This window comes from Quercus robur, chromosome 2, assembly GCF_932294415.1.
Source record: "Quercus robur chromosome 2, dhQueRobu3.1, whole genome shotgun sequence".
Taxonomy (NCBI): Eukaryota; Viridiplantae; Streptophyta; class Magnoliopsida; order Fagales; family Fagaceae; genus Quercus; species Quercus robur.
The window spans coordinates 64,348,566-64,369,798 of NC_065535.1; the positions used below are offsets into that span (position 1 = coordinate 64,348,566).

The window sequence follows — 21,233 nt, forward strand, 5'->3', positions numbered from 1 at the left end:
AAGGTCTGATGGAGGAGCTCGCCGTTGAGAAGGAGGAGCTCATCGCTAAGGTGGTGTCAATGATTGAGGGAAACGAGCTTGAAGGGTTGGCCATGGAGTTTCATTTGAGGCAACTCAAATGAAACCCAACCATGTAGCAAACCACCCCCATTTCCAACTTCAAACCCACTTTGAATCCCAACCACAATGGGGAGAAAAGCCAAGATCAGAGTGGGATTTGTGTGCTATTCTTCCACTTTGTTCTTATAGAAGTTTTTAAGCAATCAAAACCTTAGCTTTTTTATTCTTGTTATATTTGTTTTTGCCTAAAAATGTGTTTTTCTAACGGCAAACGGAGATGTGGGTTACGGAAGGCTAACGAAAGTTACCTTAGGTGGGCAAAGTGTAAATGATTGAATCACAGGTAGGCAAAGTGAAAACGGGTCATACCACAGGTGGGTTTACTGTAATTATCTCTTGAAAATGGGTGTACGTATGACAAGTTTTTATTAGTGGAGTATGAAGTAGAGAAGAAAAAATGGGAAAGAAGATTTGGATTCCACAACTTACCACTTTTGCCAAAACTTATTATGTGACACAACTAAAGCACAACTTATTTGAGTTTTTTTTTTTTTGGAGAATACTAAGTATTTTTTAACACACACACACATGGGGAGAGGGGAAAAAGTTTTTTAAAGAAACTTAAAGTAATGTATATCCAAAAGGGACTAACTTATTCGAGTTGTAACCACTTTTGCCACAACTTATTCATGATTCACAACTCGCTCCATAAATGAGTTTTTTTTTTTTTTTTTTTAAATAACATTATTGATAACATATAACATATATTTTCAAATCTTGTAATGACTTCAAATGAATCTTACTAAAAAAATAATTTTTTTAATCTTTAATTATTTATTTAAATATAAAATTTGATAATTATTAACAATTTAATATAATTATATTTGTATATGAAACTATTTAGAGCATTTGCATTAGGCCTAGTGCCAATTTAGTCAAATTTAATGTAAAAAACTATTTTAACCCACTCATTTGTAGGTACTTCTACATTAGACTCAATATTCAACTTTAAAAATTCTATTTTAGTCATTATTTATTGTTTTTCTCTCTCCTACTAATTAATTGCCTTCCTCTCATACCTAACCACGACCACTCTCTCTCAACTAGGGTGGTACTTCGTGTTTGCGTGTCGTGTCAACTCATGAGTATCCGACTATATGGATCAACACTAACCTGACATGTTTATTAAACGGGTTAATATTCTTTAATCCTAACACAACCCATTTATTAAACGGGTCAATTGTGTCGACCTATTTATTAGATTTTATAAAAATAAAAAAAAATTATGAAAAAACAAACAAATAAATATTTTAAATATAAAATTTAGAACTAACAAGTAACTGCTTCACCAAGCAATAATCACTCAAAACCAAAACATATCTCAATATCACAAATGTGGAGGGATGAACTTCTCCCTTAGAAGGTATTGTCTGCTTTGGGTGAAAACCCTCACGAATTTGCTCAATCCCACATTGGGAAGAGACACCTCCCACCTTCGACTTATAAGCATTGGGCTTAAGTGAATGTGCACCATTGTGTGTATGATCACATGAGTGGTACACCCGGTTTGTCCCTCCACAAAAAGAGGTGCCTTGTTAAATTACAAAAAAAAGGGATAAAATTTATAAAAAAAAAAATTAGAAAATTTTTAAAAATACATACCGGAAGGAAGGGTGCCTTTTCTTTTTATGGACTCAAAACGGTGCGTTTCAAGACACGAAAGTTATGTTAGCGCCGGCATAAAGTAGCTCTGGTTCTGAATGTACGCAAAACGACACGAGCACCGCAACGGCGCCCTGTCCTTCTTCAGAACTACACAACATCTTAAAATAAAACTTGCTTTGATTCAAAGCTTTAGGTCTTTCCTTTCCCTTCGAAAGCTATATAAAGCCGTTGAGCCTCTCCACAGTTGAGTTTGCCAAAGCAATCATGGGTTCGTTGAAGAGAAAATCGACGGGCGACACAGTAGCGGAACCTCTACCTCCGCCGAAACAAAAGCAGAGAGAAAGCGACTCGCCGCTTCCCTCCGCCAACAACGACGAAGAACCCGTTGCTTGCTTACACGACGTGTCGTATCCGGAAGGCTATGTTCCTCCTCCTCCTCTTCCTTCCTCTTCGGCTTCGGCGGCGGCGAAAGAGTTCCCTTTCACTTTAGACCCTTTCCAGTCCGAATCCATCAACTGCCTTGAAAACGGCGAGTCCGTCATGGTAAACTATATGCTGAAAATTTTGAATCTTTTACTTGTCGTTTTGTCCTGATCTGTGTGCTTTAGTTTTAGTTTTAGCTTTAGCAAACATTTTGGAACTTATCATGTCTATTCCACTATTACATAGCTATAATGGAGGAGAGGAAAAGGAAAAAAAATGGAGTTAAAAAAATAAAAAATGAAGTACTGAAAATAGTGAATTTTGATGCTATACCTTAAGTCTTGAGGGTTAGAGGTTGAGCCTTGCCTTGGTGTGGCAGGTCGCAGGTTTGAGTTTGGGAATTAGCCTCCCCAATAAAATGGGGGTAGGGCTGCTTACCATAACCTCTGCCAGACCCTGCAAAGGTGCACTGGGTATGATCAGTTAATTCGGTTCGGGTTATTAGAATGTGGATAACTTTTAGTTGGAGTAAATAGGGTTCTTAGTCAGGAAGTGACTTGTTATTGATCTTTATGAATTTAGTATCGGAACTAACTGCAAAAGGTTTGTGATTGGTCCCTAGAGAGAGTGGTGTGGTCTATTCCAAGGGTCCGGGGTTTTGGTTATGGTATTGGTGGTAGGTGAAATTGGACACTAGACATTTTGTAGTCTGTGCAGTTGGAGTACTGAATTAAGGGATTCAGAACAAGTTCTGATATAATTAGTTACAAATTCTGGAAGTAAAAATAATTCTAAATAATTTTCCTGTTGGATTGGATGGGTTATAAAATGGAATGTGATTTCAAGTTCATTTAATCTCGCCAACTATATATTTGTCAAAACTTTCTCTTAAGTTATAGAATATTGGAAAAAGAGTCTGACTGAAAAGATTTACCAATGTACTGACAGTTGTGACTTGTGATTTGATTGTTTAGGCTATCCTCTCCTCTCATATGACCAAGGATTTTAGTGGCATGAGTTCCTAACAAACAATTTTGATTTAAAAAAAAAAATAAATAAAAAAATGACTTCATATTTCCATTCATTTTCAGGTGTCAGCCCATACTTCTGCTGGGAAAACTGTGGTAGCATTGTATGCGATTGCTATGTCGTTGCGAAATAAGCAGAGGGTCATATACACTTCACCAATCAAGGCGCTCAGCAACCAAAAATATAGGGAGTTCAAACAAGAGTTTTCAGATGTTGGGTTGATGACAGGTGATGTGACAATTGAGCCGAATGCTTCTTGCTTGGTAGGTGTTTTGGCCACTGTCCATTTTTGTTGTTCTTTTTTAGCATTGTTTATTTATTGATTACTAAATTTCAATTTAATTTCAGGTGATGACTACAGAAATTTGGCGTAGTATGCAGTACAAAGGGTCGGAGATTACGCGAGAGGTTGCTTGGATTATTTTTGATGAAGTACATTACATGCGTGACCGGGAAAGAGGTGTAGTTTGGGAGGAAAGCATCGTTATGGCCCCAAGGAAATCTCGATTTGTATTCCTATCGGCAACTGTACCTAATGCAAAGGAATTTGCTGATTGGGTTGCTAAGGTGATTTTCCCTTGATTGAATATTATTCCCTTATACATTGAAGGAGATTGCAGATGCTTATTAGACTCTCAACAACATTGCATGCAGAAAATGATTAAGGATTAATCATGGTTGTAATTACTCACAGGACTGTTGAGTTTACACATGCAGAATATGATCAGTGAGATGACATAGATCTTCTTTGAAAATCTGGGATTAGAAAAACTGAAAGAACAATTGAAATCTATGCTAGAGTACAAAGGTCTCATATACAAACATCACAGGACTTCAGTTTGCAGTTCTATTTGGTTGGACCCAATAAATATTGTGCTCCTGGTCTTGTTCGTTTGCTTGCAAGAAAAAAAGCTTGTAGAGGCTGGTTGAATAATTTTTGCTTATTTTGAAAAGTATTTAACTATTTATGACTGATTGAGGTGCAAGTTAAATGTAAATGGTTTGGTTACAGGAAGTACATGTATGCAATGGAAGATAACCAAAGAAAATAAAAAGATGCAAAAAAAATTATTTCAATGAGGAGTTTTTAAGATCTAAGGAAGTGAATGAGTACCCTTCAAACTTTCTAGAATGAGTACTCCAAAATATGACCTCTTCTATGATCTGATGTTTGACATTAGGGCCATTTTTGGACATCAGATTGTGAGAAGTTCTTATTTTGGCAATATCCTTTATTGAATATTGCTTTCCTTCTGTCTATGATATATCCTTCTCCATGCATCCATGTGAAGCACAAAGTTTGGGCTCAAGACCATCCCAGGGCTGACATTTTTAACCCTATTGTTAATTTTAAGCACCTGAAGATGTGATGAGCATGATGCTTTTGTTCCATGCTAGGTTGTACATGAACGAGAAATTTGAGTCTTTATGATATTGTGTATAAGTGAATGAATGGAAGAAGTCATACTACAAGTTCCACATTTGTTAGTTTATATTATTTATGTGCAGCTACTGAATCACCAGCGATTTCCCTGACGCAAAAAACATTCTGATCCAATTTACTTAGTATTGTTTGAATTTTTCACTGGAAAAATATGTGACTTAATTTGCTGATATTAATGCAGGTTCACCAACAACCATGTCACATTGTTTATACAGATTATAGGCCAACACCTCTTCAGCATTATATTTTCCCTTCTGGCGGTGATGGTCTTTACTTGGTGGTGGATGAAAAGGGAAAATTTCGTGAGGATAGCTTTCAGAAAGGTTTAAACTCGCTTGTCCCTGCTAGTGAGGGTGACAAGAAAAAGGAGAATGGGAAGTGGCAAAAGGGATTGGCTATGGGCAGAGTTGGTGAAGAAAGTGACATCTTCAAGATGGTGAAAATGATCATTCAGCGTCAATATGATCCTGTCATACTTTTCAGCTTTAGCAAAAGAGAATGCGAATTTCTTGCAATGCAGGTATTACTCCATGTTCTTGTGACCTGTACTTCATTGCAGCATAAAGAGTGAGGGAGTCCTGATTCCTTTCTTTTTAAATTTTTTTAGGTTTAACAATTGTTAGCTTGGTCTTCTTTTTTTTTAATTTTCTTTTTCAAGTAGACTTTAGAGGAAGATAATTTGGAATCAGTTTTGCTTTCTTCACAACCATATGACATGATGTGCTGTACTTGAATTTTTTGATAGGTAAGAAAAAGTTTTATTGAGAAAGACTACTTCATTAAAAGGATGAAGTATCCAAAAAATATATATATGTACAAATATATATGTTCATTTCTTATGTTTTTGAATTTTTTTAAATGACCCATAGCAAATCACTTCGAAACGTTTCCACTGAACATTGTTATTTTGGTCCAAACTTTCTGATTTATATATCTTTGGCACCATTCATCAGGATGTGTATTCTACTAGATAAATTTGAAGTTTATCTGAATCTAATGCATGTGTCTGAACATGGATCTCCAAACTGTTTCTGTGAAATAATACTTTGGTTTGTCTACATTTCTTTAAATCATGCATCACATGTTCTACTTTTATGAACATGGAATTAAGAACTTGTGAACTAGAGTTTTGGTTTTGGGCTCTTTTTGGTGTTATAGATGGCAAAATTGGACCTGAATGGGGATGATGAGAAGGTGAACATAGAAACCATCTTTTGGAGTGCTATGGATATTCTTTCAGATGATGATAAGAAGCTGCCTCAGGCAAGTTCTTATTCTGTGTCTGTTTGTTTTTATGTGCTTTTGAGCCAATATGCTGGTTTCAGAATATTAGCTTTTATTGATGCAATCCCTTATATATCACTTCAGGTGCAATGCAGGGATAGTTGCCCACTACTTAGTGCTATATATTTTTAAGCATTTTTTTTTGTTATAAAAATTTCCTTAATGCATTTGTTCTCTCTCCCTCTCTCTGTCTGTCTGTCTCTCTCTCTCTCTCTCACACACACACACACACCCCATGAAATATCCCCATGTTTATAACTTTATATAGTAGCTATGTTTCAATTGCTTTCCTCTTTCTTTTTCTTTGGTCCATGTTTCAATTTCCTTTCTATTTCCTGGTAAACAAGTAAAGTGGGGTTTTGATGATCTTGCAATACAGTAAGACCTTCCATGGTTTCTAGGAGAGGCATAAGTGGAAAACGTTGGTTGGATTTGAATGAAGATAGGTGCTTGTTTAAAAATGGGCAACCTAAATTTAACAAATACAATCAAGTTATAATGGCATGATGTGGCCCATCTATGGATGTAGATACAATGAGGAGGAGCTTTTTATTTATTTATTTATGAATGCAAAGGATTTTGTTAAAGATGAACAAAACAGCAGCCAAAACACAATCTAAGCCTCTGCTCCTCTACCATGATAACATCTACAACATGCGGAGAGAAGCTGGACCAAAAAAAACCAAAAGCAGAGCTTCTAAAGGATCATCTCACTAACACATGGGCTGCCTTGTTTTCTTCTTGATTTACCCAGCTGAAGGAGATAGAAACAAAATGGCTAACAGGCTGTTGTGCTTCAGTAGCAAAGTTTATTAATCTCCTAGGGTTTCTGTCTTTTGGGGCCTCAAGGCTTCGATTTACAGTCTGTTCAAAAGATGCTACACATATCTAAATAAACTTGATTAAAAAAATGCATGACTTTGCACCTTTTAGAAGATTTAAAGGAAACAAAAATGAAAAAGATCCAAATGATCCTACTTGGAAGTAAAATATTGTGACATTCAGCATCATTGTAATAACAGTTGCAAGCCATTCTTTTTCCTTTTTAGATATGTTTGAGCATTGTGATTTAAGTGTATGATTGTACTTCTTCCTGTACTCAGCTTTTTTCAATAAAATTTCTCGTTACTTATAAAAATGCAGCAATTCTGTTGTTATTTTGATAAACTCAGCCATTCTGTTGTTACTAACATGAGTCCAGCCAAGTATGAATTTTTAAATTTGAATTTTCAGTGCCTATGTTTTAATTGGTAAGTTATACATGTCACTGGGAGTCTTGAAATCATGGCTTCATCATCCACCTATTCTTTTAGGGGAAGGAAGTGCCCTTTTACATTGGCTTCTTGTAGTCTTTTCACTTGATTTATTACATTCATACCTTTAATCTTAAAAAAAAAAAAAAAAAAAAAAAAATCAGTATTCAATTTGATTAATTTTTGTGGTGAAAGGGAATAATTTTGTGAAATTATGCTCAAAGTTTGGATTGTATGTAGTAAGAAGATGACCTACTGTGGTTTATATGTACTAAGCATCATGGCAATTTTATTATATTTTATTATGTGTTTGATTACTGCACTCTAGCCAAGAACATTGAGTTGGCCCCTTTTACATCTAGTTTTTATGCTGAAAATAGTTCATGAATCTGGCTTTTGTTGTTTTACATTAATTTTCAAGCTTTTGATTTTTTTTATTTTATTTTATCTTTACACAGGTTTCAAATATTTTACCCCTCTTGAAACGTGGAATAGGTGTGCATCATTCTGGCTTGCTTCCCATTTTGAAGGAAGTTATTGAGATACTATTTCAAGAAGGACTGATCAAGGTTGGGAGCACATTATAAATTTAAAATAATAATTATGATTATGCATATCTTTTGGGACTTACTGAGACATTATAAATTTAAAATAATAATTATGTTTATGAATAGCTTCTCGGACCTAATGAGTGACTTAAGCATATTTCTACCGTTCACATGGGCAGTCCTGATAATTTCTGATATTATAATGCAGAAATGCAAAACACTCTTGTACACAACTGGAATCAGGGGTCTTGAGCAGACCATGAGCAACATTATTTTTAGTTCTTAGCTCATTAACTATACTTTTGGTCCTCCTGAACCCTGTGCCTGTTTTCATTCTGTTCCAATTTGATGCCATTAGGTTGTTCAATGTTCAAAGACTAATAAGGAGTTTCTTTTATATATTTTTTTGCCATCTTTTTGGAGAGCAAATGATTGACTTGCTAAGGAACTGATTCACAAATATATATATGGTTTTCCTTTTTCTTTCTTTAACTTATTTATATTTGGGGATTTTTGAAAAATGAGGTTATTGTTTTCTTCTTTACTTTTTTTCTCATTTCTGGACCTACTAAGGTTCATTTGCACCTTTCAGGTGCACATATTTTAGGTTATCTATTTTTATTACTTTCATTGAATGTAAATTTATATTCATTCGATGCATTACTAAGGTTCATTTTCCTCCAGTGTTTATTTGCCACAGAGACCTTCAGCATAGGTTTGAACATGCCTGCAAAAACTGTTGTGTTTACAAATGTCCGTAAATTTGATGGAGATAAGTTCAGATGGCTATCCAGTGGAGAGTATATACAGATGAGTGGCCGTGCTGGTCGTCGAGGTATTGATACGCGTGGAATATGCATCCTTATGCTTGATGATAAATTGGAACCTTCTACTGCTAAAATGATGCTTAAAGGAAGTGCTGATTGTTTGAACAGGTATGGATGGTGTTTCTCTGGTGACCTTTATGTTCTGAAAACGTCTGATGCAGCAGGACCTGACAATGAACTTATTAATTTAGAGCAAGCTAATATTTAATGTGGAATATTTCCTCAGGGTTTAACATGGAAAAACTTTCATATGATTATTTTTGGTTGATGCCTGCTATTTTAGCTATTTTTCTTTTCTTTGTTGATCATCCTATTCCTCTTGAATGTTGCATTTAGTTAATTGTGCTAGGATAGAATTGGTGATGTTGGTTGAGGCAAATAAATACAGAAGTTTTGAGGATGGTTCTGAGGTGAGGAACAGGGCATGAATTTCCCTAATATGTGTTTGGAGTTTTTATCATAGGGATTTGGTGAAAGAAGTGATGTGGTACAAAATTCTCAAGGTATTTTAGAATAAATGCAAGAAGGGTAACAAAATCAGGTATGGACTGGCTGGAATTTGATTGAAAAATATTGGAATTTAGAAGGAAAATAGGAAGAAGATAAGATCTAGGTCCTGCACCTACTCTTCCTTATCTTGGCATCACACCTCAAATTAAGATTGCATTAAGCTTTAAGAGCATAATTGCTCAAAAATCTCATAAAACATGTCCATTGAATCAAAGCATTAAGTCCATAATCCATATATATAGTCCAAGTAATCCTAAATAAGAAGAAGATAAGATCTAGGTCCTGCACCTACTCTTCCTTATCTTGGCATTACACCTCAAAGTAAGATTGCATTAAGCCTTAAGAGCATAATTGCTCAAAAATCTCATAAAACATGTCCATTGAATCAAAGCATTAAGTCCATAATCCATATATATAGTCCAAGTAATCCTAATTCTACAGTGCTGCCAAGGTGTTTTCGAGCTTGGCTTGATAAAAAGCTAATTCATGTTTGTTTGTTTATAAACAAGCCAAGCTTGAGCCTTAATTTTAGGCTTGTTTAAAAAATGAGCTGAGCCCAAGAAAAAAAATTGTTCATGAATAGGCTCGTGAACAATAGGGCTTGATAAAAAACAAGTGGAGCCTAGGCTCTTCTATGGGCTTGGTGATAAGCTTCATATGGGCTTGAAAAATAAACCCATATTTTACTAAACCTTTAATCTTGGGATTGGAGGAGGTTGAATTGAAACTTATTCTTGTGGATCCCCTAATTGGGAGTTGGGACCACTTGTCCAATCAAATGGGCTTGATAATGTACTTGTGTTGGATTTTAAGAGCTTGATATTAAACTTGAGCTCAGGTTGACCATTGAATCAAGCCAAGCTCAAGCTTTTGGACTTTTTGACTAGCTTGAGTTCAAACATTGTTTTTAGGCTTGGTTTTGGCTTGAACCAAGCTTGAACATTTTACTTTTCTTGTCAAACCAAGCTCATACGTTCAATACTCAAAAAAGCTCGACTCGTTTACAACCCTTTTTGCTATTGCTAGAATATTGGCTCCTAAGCTGAAAATTAATAGCAAACTAGGGTTTTAACTAATTAAAGACCACAATAATTGTCCAATAACATAGCATGACCGGAAGCTAAAGCCCATGTCCATAAATTTAAAATTATAGGTATATACTTGACTCTAGATTAAATAAAAATGAACCAGAAGCTTTCTAATGCAAGGAAACAAAAGATATAATAGTAACTAATGTGGCCAATGGAGGGTACCATACAGCTCCACATTTAATATAGACCATAATTTTTAATTGTTTTGTGTCTCTTTTTTTTGGGTCGATATTAATTTGTCCTTTAAGCTTATCTTTCCTTGAACTTTTGTAGCCAGTGTCATTTTTAGAATGTAGAAACATTAAACTAGAATCATCAGCAAGGATTACTTTTTTTATTTGTTTAAAAATTTGATAGGACATATCACAAAATAATAATCTCCATGCACACTTGGATTTTTTGATAAGTGAGTTTTGGCCCCAAGGTGGAGGGGAGTTTGGGAGATTCAAACTCCTTAATGTGGAATGGTAACTGTGGGGGTAAAATTCGTCAGTCAACGTTGGGCCATAGTACTTGTACTAAGCCCAACCACAATAAGAAGCGAAGACACGGGCAGAGGACCCCCCAGCCCAATCATGTTGGGCCGGGCTTGCTTAGGGGCGTCCGAGGAGGAGTACCTCCTCGGACGCACCAAATGGGAGTCCGATTCACACCCTTTACATGGTGAAAGGTCATCCAAAATCAAGGAAGAATGTAGGACGTTCGGGGGGGGGGGCAACCACAACTGCCGCATTAAATGCAAGGAAGCTACTTTTCCAGCCGCATTAATGTGGAAAGGACAGGAGAACAGAATTATTTTGGCCAGTGCAACTCACAGAAAAGAAGGAGGATGTCTGATGGGACAGGCACTCGAGTAGAGGCCCAGATGATTAACAAGTGTAGGGTCATTATCGTAAGAAGGATGCTATATAAGGGAAGAAAATCCCCATGGCTAGGGGAGCGGAAAAAGGAGGAAGAAAAAGAGAGAGAGAGAGAGAAAAGGAGTTGGAGGAACAAAGCATAAGATACAGCCCCGCGGACTGTTATCCCAGGAAGCTAAAAGGAATATCCCCACGTCCATATGGCTGCATGGCTTGCTGATAACTACGTTCACTCTGTCAAGACCTAGTTTTGTAACCTACTCTCTATAAATTCATTGTGGAGGGACTATTGGGCCAGAATCGCCTGCCTATTGGGCCTGAGCCCCAAAAACCCCTCCTACAGTAACCATTCTATTTTACTTCCCTTGGTATGCCGATGGGGGCTTCACATAACTTCCCTTCAATATGGAATCCTATTTTGGAAAAATTTGAGAGGCATCTAGCCGGGTGGAAGAAGTTGTATTTGTCTAAGGGGGGTCGATTGATGTTACTCAAGAGTACGCTATCTAGTCTTCCTACATATTTTCTATCATTATTCACAATCCCTACTCATGTGGCTAATAAAATTGAAAAGTTGCAAAGGGACTTTCTTTGGGGTGATAGCAAGACTCATCTGGTAAGATGGGATAAAATTTGTGCGCCTATAGCCAATGGGGGCTTGGGGATAAGGAAACTTACTACTTTCAATAAGGCCTTACTGGGGAAATGGTTGTGGCAGTTTGGGAAGGAAGAGGGTCGGTTATGGAGGAGGGTGGTAGCTTCAAAAAATGGGGAAGAATGGGGGGGATGGACCTCAAAGCTAGGTAGGGGAGTTCATGGGTGTGGTTTGTGGAGAGGTATTCGCGTGGGATGGGAGGATTTTAGCAAAAATTGTCAGTTTGTTGTTGGGTTGGGGAATAGAGTGAGGTTTTGGCAGGATGGGTGGAATGGGGATCAACCTTTTCATTTGGCCTTCCTAAGGCTGTATGGTATTGCCGTTGATAAAGAGGTATCTGTAGAAGCCTCTTTGTCGAGGTAGGGGGTGGAGAATAGAAGAATTTGGGATGTTCGTTTTCTTTGAGAATTTAATGATTGGGAGATGGATGAAGGGCTGCATTTTCTTCATATATTGGGAGCTAATACTCCTCCAATGGATGTGGGAGACCGGATGAGATGGAACTTGAAGCCTAATGGAGATTTTAACATCCGGTCATATTATAACAAACTAAGGAACTCTCCCTCAACTGTCTTTCCTTGGAAAGCTATATGGAAAGCAAAGGCCCCTAGGCAAGTTTCCTTTTTTGTTTGGTGTGTTGCTTGGAATAAGATCCTAACGGGTGATAACCTGAAATTGAGGAGATTGGTTTTTGTGGACTGGTGTATTATGTGCCGTCATTGTGGAGAGATGGTAGACCACTTATTTCTTCATTGTGGGATGGCTTATCGGTTTTGGAGCTTTGTCTTTATAACTTTTGGCTTGTCTTGGGTTATTCCTAGATTAACTTTAGTGGAACTCTTTTTGATTGGTCTAGGGCATGGGGACTCACGACTTGTGATTCTCTCCCTTCTTTTCTTAGCTCTCTTTCTCTCTATAAGTAATTTGTTGTTTGGTTTTCTTTCTTTTTTTGTTTTTTCTCTGTTTTCTTCTCCTTGTATTCTCTGGTTTTGCTCTTTACTCTTCTTGCATAGAGTAGCCTTTCGTATATATATCATTCTTACTTATCAAAAAAAAAATTTAATAGTATAAATGATTATAACCCAAAACCTAAACCAAGCTTTGTTGGGTGAGTGGATATGGAGGTTTCTGAGGAGCATCATCACTTTTGGAGACATTTTATTCATACAAAATATGGGAAAGAGTGGGTGATTGGACCTACGAGGAAGTAAGAAGGCCTTATGGGTCGTACTTGGGAAGGTATTAGAGTTGGTTGGGAGAAATTGCTGCCAAAATTTCTTTTATCAAAGGAGATGGAAAGAGGACTAGATTTTGGAATGCAGTGGCAAAGATGCATCCGTCTCTTTTGAATTCAAGAGAGGAGGGACTGTGTTATTGGAATCTAGGATGTGTTTGAGCTTTTCATGAAGGGAATTGGAACTGGTTGGGTCTCTAATGGATTTGTTGTACTTTAATATTCCTGTTGACAGAAGAGATGATCATATGAAGTGGGTATTGAACTGTATGAGAAGTTCAGTGTTTGTTCTTATTACAAAAGCTTGAGTGGTAAGTTTTCCACCATTTTCCATGGATGAATATTTGTTGTAAGAATGTAGCTTTCTTGTGTTGACAGATGCTTGGGTTTGTCAGTGGATAATCTTATTGACAAGAATGTTGTCATTGTTAATCGATATTGTTTCATGGGTAAGATTTTGACAGTGGATAATCTTATTGAAAAGAATGTTGTCATTGTTAATTGATATTGTTTCTGTAAGTGTAGCAGGTCATCTGTTACTACATGGTCCATTTTCTCATGATTTGTGGTCCTTCGTATTTTCTACATTTGGGTTACATTGGATGATGCCGGAGAAGGTGATAGATGTGTATACTCTTGTTGGAAAGGGTTGAATGATAATCAAACTTGAAGGGGTTGAGAGCTTTGTTATTGAGGTTTAGTATATATATATATTTGTGGTCTTTGTTTGTATGGTATAATATTATAGGGGGTCTCTTGTAACTCTTTAGTAGATTTCACAGATCTCTTAGACTTCAAGTTGTAATTCTTTAGGAAGTCAAAAGGAGGCTTGACACATGGTACTCAATGGAGGAGCATTTTTTTGGATTTGTTTTATTATCTTGGAAAAAGAAGTCAGAAAGAGACTTGACACTGTTAAATTTGGAACTTAGTTGCCTCATGAAGTTAGGAATGTGTAGTCTGGTGGAAACCTAAATGATCAAGAAATAAACACATCATTCCTCCATTTCCCCCCATTTGGTCTGTCTTTAGATATTGGCTATATTTTACAGTTTTTGGCATATTAAGTCTTTGTGAGCTGGTGGTGCAGCGTTTCCCTTTTTTTTTTTTTTCTTTTTTTTCTTTTTAAATATTTATTTTTACCTTTTCCTCTTTTGGTGTGTGTGTGGTTAGTAAAAAGTGTTGTTTCTAAAGCACAAACTTATATTCGAAATTGAAAGGACAAGTTGATTGGAATCACTAAACAAATTCATGAGTTTGGAAGTTAGAGTAATTCAAAAGTAATTCAAAAGAGGCTACATTTCACACTTCTTATGAAGTAGGTACATCATCCATAGCCTGAAGAATTTTTTAAAGAAACTGTATTTCAAGTCACATATATGTGGGTGCGATTGACTGTGAAGATATCTTAATTGAACAAACTTAAACCATAATTCTGTTTTGATTCAAGACACTAAAAATAAAGCAGAAATCATTGAGGGAATCAAATATTAGTTTTGTAGGTTTACTGTTAATTATATAATCTCTTTTCATTTTGTTGGAATTTCCTCCACTGATTTCCATCTCCCTTGCTTTGCAGTGCCTTCCATTTAAGCTACAATATGCTTTTGAACCAAATGCGTTGTGAAGATGGAGATCCTGAAAATTTGCTCCGTAATTCATTCTATCAGTTCCAAGCTGACCGTGCCATTCCTAGTCTTGAGGTTAGTTGATATTGACAGAGGACATATTTCAATTGGTCTTTTCCTTTTAGATAAGATGCTTGTGATTGGTTTAAATTATGAACTAATTATGATAATTCAGTAGACTTCCAAAATTAATTACTTTGATAAAATATGTTTGTGGCTAGTAAATCAGCATATCAAAAGTTTTTACTGTTCAAATTCCTTATTAAACCTTCAGAAAAATAATGATGGCAATTGCTGAACATGTCTTTTCAAAGGATTTCATTGTTTTCTTCTTTTATTTTTATTTTTTAAATTATTTCAGCTTTTGGTGCTATGATCCTATTTATAAGGATCATGTACCATGTGAATGATAGCTTTGACACAACTGAATTGCAACTGGGGATTTTACATACATTATTATGCTTAATTATTTTCTTTGGTGAAAAGGGGAAAGAGCATGATATAAAAACATATGCTTTTTATGCAGTCTCAATGTGGAACACAACTTTTGTAAGGCTTCGTTTGGTTGGAGGATGGAAAAGTGGGGGCATAGAAAAAATTTAGTTTTCCCTTATGTGTGTTTAGTTTGGGGGGTGGAAAAGTGAAAGGATGGAAAACTCTTTTCTTTGGTTGAGAAGAAAAATGAGAGGATAGAAAATGATGTTTATATAAATTTACTTTCATGCCCCTATTACATTAAAAAAAAAAGTTTATAAGGAAAAAAATCCTAATGTTTAGAAGAGGGGGGGGGGGGTGTGTGGGGGGGAAACTGAATGTTAACATTGCAACGAAAAAAAGAAAAAAAAGAGGAAATTAATGTGGAGGGAGGAGAGGATCAGATGGGTAAATTCCCATCTAAGCACTTTCTCCCCCATTTAGGGAGAAAAAAAAATACCCCAAAATGATGGGGTCTGGGTGTTTTGTTTTCCATTTCCCCTATTCCCCTCCCCCCAATCAAACAAGGGAACTATTCAAAATCCCCCCTATTTTCCCCTCACCGTCCACCCCCAAAATCATCCCAACCAAACAGGGCCTAAAAGATTACACACTACTCTTCCTGGTCTTGATTTCAGCTAATTTTGAACATTCTAAACTCTCTCTCTCTAGAGAGAAAACCTTAGACTCACCATTATTAATGTTATATTGGCAGAAAGAAGCAAAGGATCTTGAAGAAGAGAGGGATTCAATTGTAATTGAAGAAGAAGATAGTTTGAAAAATTATTATGATCTGCTACAGCAGTACAAGAGCTTGAAGAAGGATGTTCGTGATATTTTGTTTTCTCCAAGGTACTGCTTGCCTTTCTTGCAGGCTAGCAGGCTTGTATGTATTCAATGCTATAAGAGTGAAGAAGCTTCCCCATCTTTCTCTATCAAGGATGAGGTCACATGGGGAGTAATATTAAATTTTGAAAGAGTGAAAACTGTATCTGAAGGTGAGAACTATCAATGGTTTCTCATGAAACAGGTTCATCTCCCTTCAATCTAGTTCAATGAATGCTTATATTTCAATGCGTGTTCCAGATGATGCAAATAGGAAGCCAGAAGATGCAGACTACACAGTGGATGTTCTTACAAGATGTGTGGTGAGCAAAGATGGAATTGGGAAAAAAACCATTAAGATTGTTCCATTTAAAGAGCCTGGGGAACCTGTTGTTGTTTCTGTTCCTTTATCTCAGGCAAGCAAAGTCCCTTTCTTCTTTTGTTTTATATATTTTCAATTTCCTTGCTTATTCTATTCATTGAAAATTGCATTGCGACTTCTTTTGGGCTTTCTGACTCTATTACATTTAGGCACTTTAGTTATAAAAAAGGAATATCATGAACTGAATTTGGAGTTGATCTCTTTTGGTTGTTATTTGACTGTTGAGATGAGTAGCTTTTCAAATTTGCTGATGTGCTGATTCTTTGAAAGGGTTGGTCTTCATTAAATGCATGATAATCATGTGCTTTTTTTAGAGAGAGAGAGAGAGAGAGAAGAAAAAAAAAAAAAAAAACACTTAACTCTACAATTAAAAGAATTTTCTTTTTACTTGATTTATTTTCTTCCCTCTCCACTATTTCAAACAGTTTTGATGTTCTCAGTGCAATTGCTTTTGGTGATGCATGCTATTCTTCTCTGATGCCAGTTTACTATTTAAACATTTTCTTCATTGCATATATCGATTACCCATTAAAGAATTTTTTGGCTGTCTGATACTATGAACAGATTATTAGTTTGAGTAGTCTCAAATTGTTCACTATACCAAAAGATCTTTTGCCCTTGGAAGCTCGAGAAAACACACTGAAGAAGGTTTCAGAAGTTCTTTCTAGATTTGCCGAAAAAGGGGTGCCCCTTCTAGATCCAGAAGAAGATATGAAGGTATAGTACTCCAAATTCATTTTCCACATTCACACATGTTCGTATATATTATTTGATTACAACCCTGATTTTTTTTTTTTTTTTAATTTTTATTCTCAGATTCAAAGTAGCTCATACAAAAAAGCGGCTCGTAGAATAGAGGCTTTAGAGAGCCTTTTTGACAAGCATGAAGTTGCTAAATCTCCCCTTATTGAACAAAAGCTCAAAGTTTTACACACAAAGCACGAATTGACAGCAAAGATCAAGTCAATTAAGAAGTCAATACGTTCTTCCACTGTATTGGCTTTTAAGGATGAACTTAAGGCAAGAAAACGGGTTCTTCGGAGGCTAGGGTAATGAAACTTGTTGCTAATTTCACTTCACCTTACTTCTTGGTCCTACACCCCTTATTTCACTTTGTTAGCTTCTTGATTCACAAGCTTTGTAACATAAGATCAGTTCAGGAAGCAGGAGTTCGCTCCTGACCAATGTTTACTCTGTTGTTTTGGAATTATGTTTTGTTGTTACATAATTTAATTTCTTTTGAACCATAAACACTATAAAGGAACATCTTTTTTGCAAATGCATTTTTAGGATCTCTATGTTCTTTTGGTTTCTCAAAAAATAAAAAATAAAAAGTTATTAAGTGGTGTAATATTGCTTAAAGTTACACTAGGTGTAACTTGAACTCAACCCTATATATATATTCGTAGTGCACATTATTATTGTTTTTATTTTATGATTTTTTTTCCCTTAATGATAGTATTTAAATTATTTGATCTGAATATCTGTAATTTTATTTTTTGGGTGACAAAAAAATTATGAACCTTAATGATAGTATTTAAAGGCATACTTTTCCATATTTCCATGAACCTTGTTAAGTTGTTTTACTAAAATTCCTGGAGTGGATTTGATTGCAGGTATGCCACAAGTGATGATGTTGTGGAGTTGAAGGGGAGAGTTGCTAGTGAAATCAGTAGTGCGGATGAGTTGACACTGACAGAGCTAATGTTCAATGGGGTTTTAAAGGACGTTACAGTGGAAGAGATGGTTTCTCTGCTTTCTTGTTTTGTCTGGCAGGAGAAACTTCAAAATGCTACAAAGCCTAGGGAAGAACTTGAATTGCTCTTTGCACAATTACAAGATACAGCTCGTAAGGTTGCTAAAGTTCAGCTTGAGTGCAAGGTAGTAGAACTTATACTCAGTGTTGTAAATTATCTTGTTCTAAGTTTTAACTCAACTATAAATAATTGGGCAACATGGTTATTACACTTGGATGGAATTTGAAACGCAATTTAGACATAAATTTTGGAGATATAGTTAAATAAACTTTGGGCTACAAGAGAATGAAGTGTATCATGCAATGCCCTAGCGATTTTCATGTTTTTTTTTTTCCTCCGAGTGGGAGGAGGGGGTGTTTGAGACCAAAACCTAAAGTAGAAGAACACATTACCTACAAGGAGAATTTTCATGTCTTGGTTCCCAATTAAAAGTGAAGTGCATTGTGAGGATTTAGGAGATGCGACGATGAGCTTAATAAAGCTTCTCTGGTCATGAGCTGTACATTATGAACCTACGTGATGGGACAGAAATCATCAATGTGTTGATTAATGATCTGAATTTTTTTTTTCCTTCTAGAGTAATGTCTATTTCGAACCTTTCTTTAGAAAACGTTTTCTTCTGCATAAAGTAAGATTGATATCCATTGTGCCTCTAAATTAGAATGGACCCTGATCTTTACTGCATGGAAAGTAGCTGCTCTGGTCATGACAGCTGACAACAATTGTGAAATCTGCCATGCCACACTTATTTTTCTCCAAGTGTCGTAAAAAGCAATCACCTAGACACAATTAATTGTAGAGAAATCTAGAGCCATTATTAACTTTACTTAGAGACCAAATGACATCTCCTCTCCTCATACAGAGAGGTGGGAGGTCTGTCCACAAGTTCAATTCTGCATGGATATGTGAGTTGTTTTTCTTTAAAAAAAAAAAGAAAGAGAGGGAAAAAACCTTCCTCATTGGAATATAGTTGGAACATGGAGGTGTCTACCTCATATGGATAAAATAATTAGTATAGTCTTTGGATATTCAATGGTAAAACCCTTACTCCCAAGCATTCTAAACATCATAATAGATGTCAAGTTCATCATGCTGTCTGTGTTTGCACGGTTTCAGCAGAAATTCCAAGAATGTGAGATGCTTACTCTAAGAGACCTTTTTCTACCCAATAAATACACCTAGAGAAATAATGGTACAGGTCAATCAATCCAATCAGACAACCTTATGACACTTTTTAATAGTTTGCTTCATCCATGACTGACATGCTTTGGAATTGCAATATAGCTGAGTATATCTTATCGATCAAACAACTGAATGAAATGTTTATTAAATTCTTCTATATCTCAGGTCCAAATTGATGTTGAGAGCTTTGTGAGTTCATTTCGGCCTGATATCATGGAGGCTGTGTATGCTTGGGCAAAAGGATCCAAATTCTATGAGATAATGGAAATTACGCAGGTTTTTGAGGGCAGTTTGATTCGGGCAATTCGTAGACTGGAGGAAATTCTTCAGCAGCTCATACAAGCAGCAAAATCTATTGGAGAAACTGAGCTTGAATCAAAATTTGAAGAGGCTGTCTCTAAGATCAAGAGAGATATAGTCTTTGCAGCATCTCTGTACTTGTAGTTTACCAGGAAAATGATTTTTTTTAATAGTTGTTATTAGTATTTGTGATGCTGCCTAGGGATGTAGAAGCATCACAAATTAATCTCAACTCCATATATTTAGGGAGGTCTCTTTGTAGAGGGCAAGAAGAGGTGATTAGCATAGGTTCAGGATGGCACAGCATCAGCAATTTTGGGATGAACATTAAAAATCATAATTGTTTTTCTTTTTTCTTTTATTTTTATTTCTTTATGTTTGTTTTAGTTTTGCTAAGATATATGCAGATCGAAATGAACATGTAATTTATAAGAAATGTTATACCAATTATTGGATCTCATTTGTGTATGTGTGCGCGCATTTAATAGGTTCATGACACCTTGCAAACTTGGATGAAGTTGGCATAAACTGATACTGTGAAGTTTGCGTATTTATGCACTGCAATTTTATCCACAATAATCCATGACCTTGATTGGTTGAGCCCTTGCAATGTGTTGCATGGTAAATCTGGGCACCTATTCAATACATTTTGGCTTAGATATGGCACAACGTTGTAAGTGCCATCTTTATTGGCAGTATGAGCAGCATACATAGAGAGATATAACATAATATTGCTTAAACAATAAATATTTTAAAAAGTTCACCTAAACTGTTACTACTTTGCCTAGTCTTTTTTTTCAAATTTCAAGTGAGCGCTATTGGTTTTTGAAATTTAAAAAATGAGTGTTATTAGTGATGTTAATTATGGTTGTCTCCCTGCCTATATAACTAATGGAGCAATGATTAGGAATTTTTTAAGTGATCTGGCAACATTTTTGATGTTGTATATAAAAAAAAAAGAATTAAAAACATTATTTAAACATCAGTAAACCCTCACGATGCAATACTTGCTCACTGAAGCACTTAAACCGAAGAAGAAAAGAATCAATGCGATGCCATCTTCGCACAGCCACTACTGCAATGGCGCCTTGCGGCTCCCCCTCCCCATTCCGGCCAACCCTATCAGGTATTGGTCTTCTCTCTTTTTGTTACCATCTCTGTGTTATGTTCTGTTGCTCAGAAAAGGGTATTTTACAAAAGACAAAAACATGTCAATAAAAGGGCTTTTACAAAACAACGATTCTTAAACAGAATCATGAAAAAGAGAGCTTCATTCAAAATGTATTTTTGGTGGTTGAAGTAGTTTCATAACGGTGGACGGATTGAGATCCTATTGCACCATATTATTATGTATAAAGTTTGACAACAAACTTTGTTGTAACTTTATACCATCATTTTCTTTCTCTTTCCTTATTATGTCTCTTTCTTTTTTTATGTCTTTTTCTATATCTAACTTATTACGTAGAGTTTCTTTTGAGTTGGTTAACTTAAGAGTACTATTGTCTTGTCTTTCCATTCTTTCTATCATTTCTTTTACTATTCCTTTCTTTAATATTCCTTTTTCTTTGTCTTCATCAATTATATCTAGTTTGTCTTGCACTATTTTAATATGACCATTATCTTTCTTTTCAGTCAAAGTTGTCTTTAAGTCTTTCAAGTCATGATTTTTGTTATCTTTCTCAAAATCTTTCTTATTGTCTTTATATTTAATGGCTATAGGTCTCTCAGTTGCTTTTAGTTTTCTATCATCTTTTCTACTATTATTTATATGCCAATTTTCTATTACACTATTCCTTTCCTTA

General features: G+C 35.7%; 1 protein-coding gene across 1 annotated transcript; it reads left to right on the forward strand.

Annotated features, from left to right (window-relative positions):
- Positions 1-1,785: 1,785 nt before the first annotated feature.
- Positions 1,786-19,899, forward strand: LOC126714465 (DExH-box ATP-dependent RNA helicase DExH9). The gene is made up of 14 exons (XM_050414624.1): positions 1,786-2,268; positions 3,240-3,440; positions 3,526-3,744; positions 4,803-5,141; positions 5,780-5,884; positions 7,617-7,727; positions 8,391-8,641; positions 14,463-14,586; positions 15,701-15,983; positions 16,072-16,226; positions 16,757-16,909; positions 17,009-17,241; positions 17,809-18,073; positions 19,297-19,899. Exons 1-14 carry the CDS (start codon positions 1,990-1,992, stop codon positions 19,573-19,575), a joined length of 2,997 nt encoding a protein of 998 aa, XP_050270581.1. The 5' UTR covers positions 1,786-1,989; the 3' UTR covers positions 19,576-19,899.
- The last annotated feature ends 1,334 nt before the right edge of the window (positions 19,900-21,233 follow it).

What these genes read in the sequence shown, in the direction of transcription:
- LOC126714465 (XM_050414624.1), top strand. Translation starts at nt 1,990, where the DNA reads ATGGGTTCGTTGAAGAGAAAATCGACGGGCGACACAGTAGCGGAACCT. An exon ending in AGCCGAATGCTTCTTGCTTG is followed by an intron (nt 3,441 to 3,525) that starts GTAGGTGTTTTG and finishes ATTTAATTTCAG; the next exon opens with GTGATGACTACAGAAATTTG. An exon ending in ATGATAAGAAGCTGCCTCAG is followed by an intron (nt 5,885 to 7,616) that starts GCAAGTTCTTAT and finishes ATCTTTACACAG; the next exon opens with GTTTCAAATATTTTACCCCT.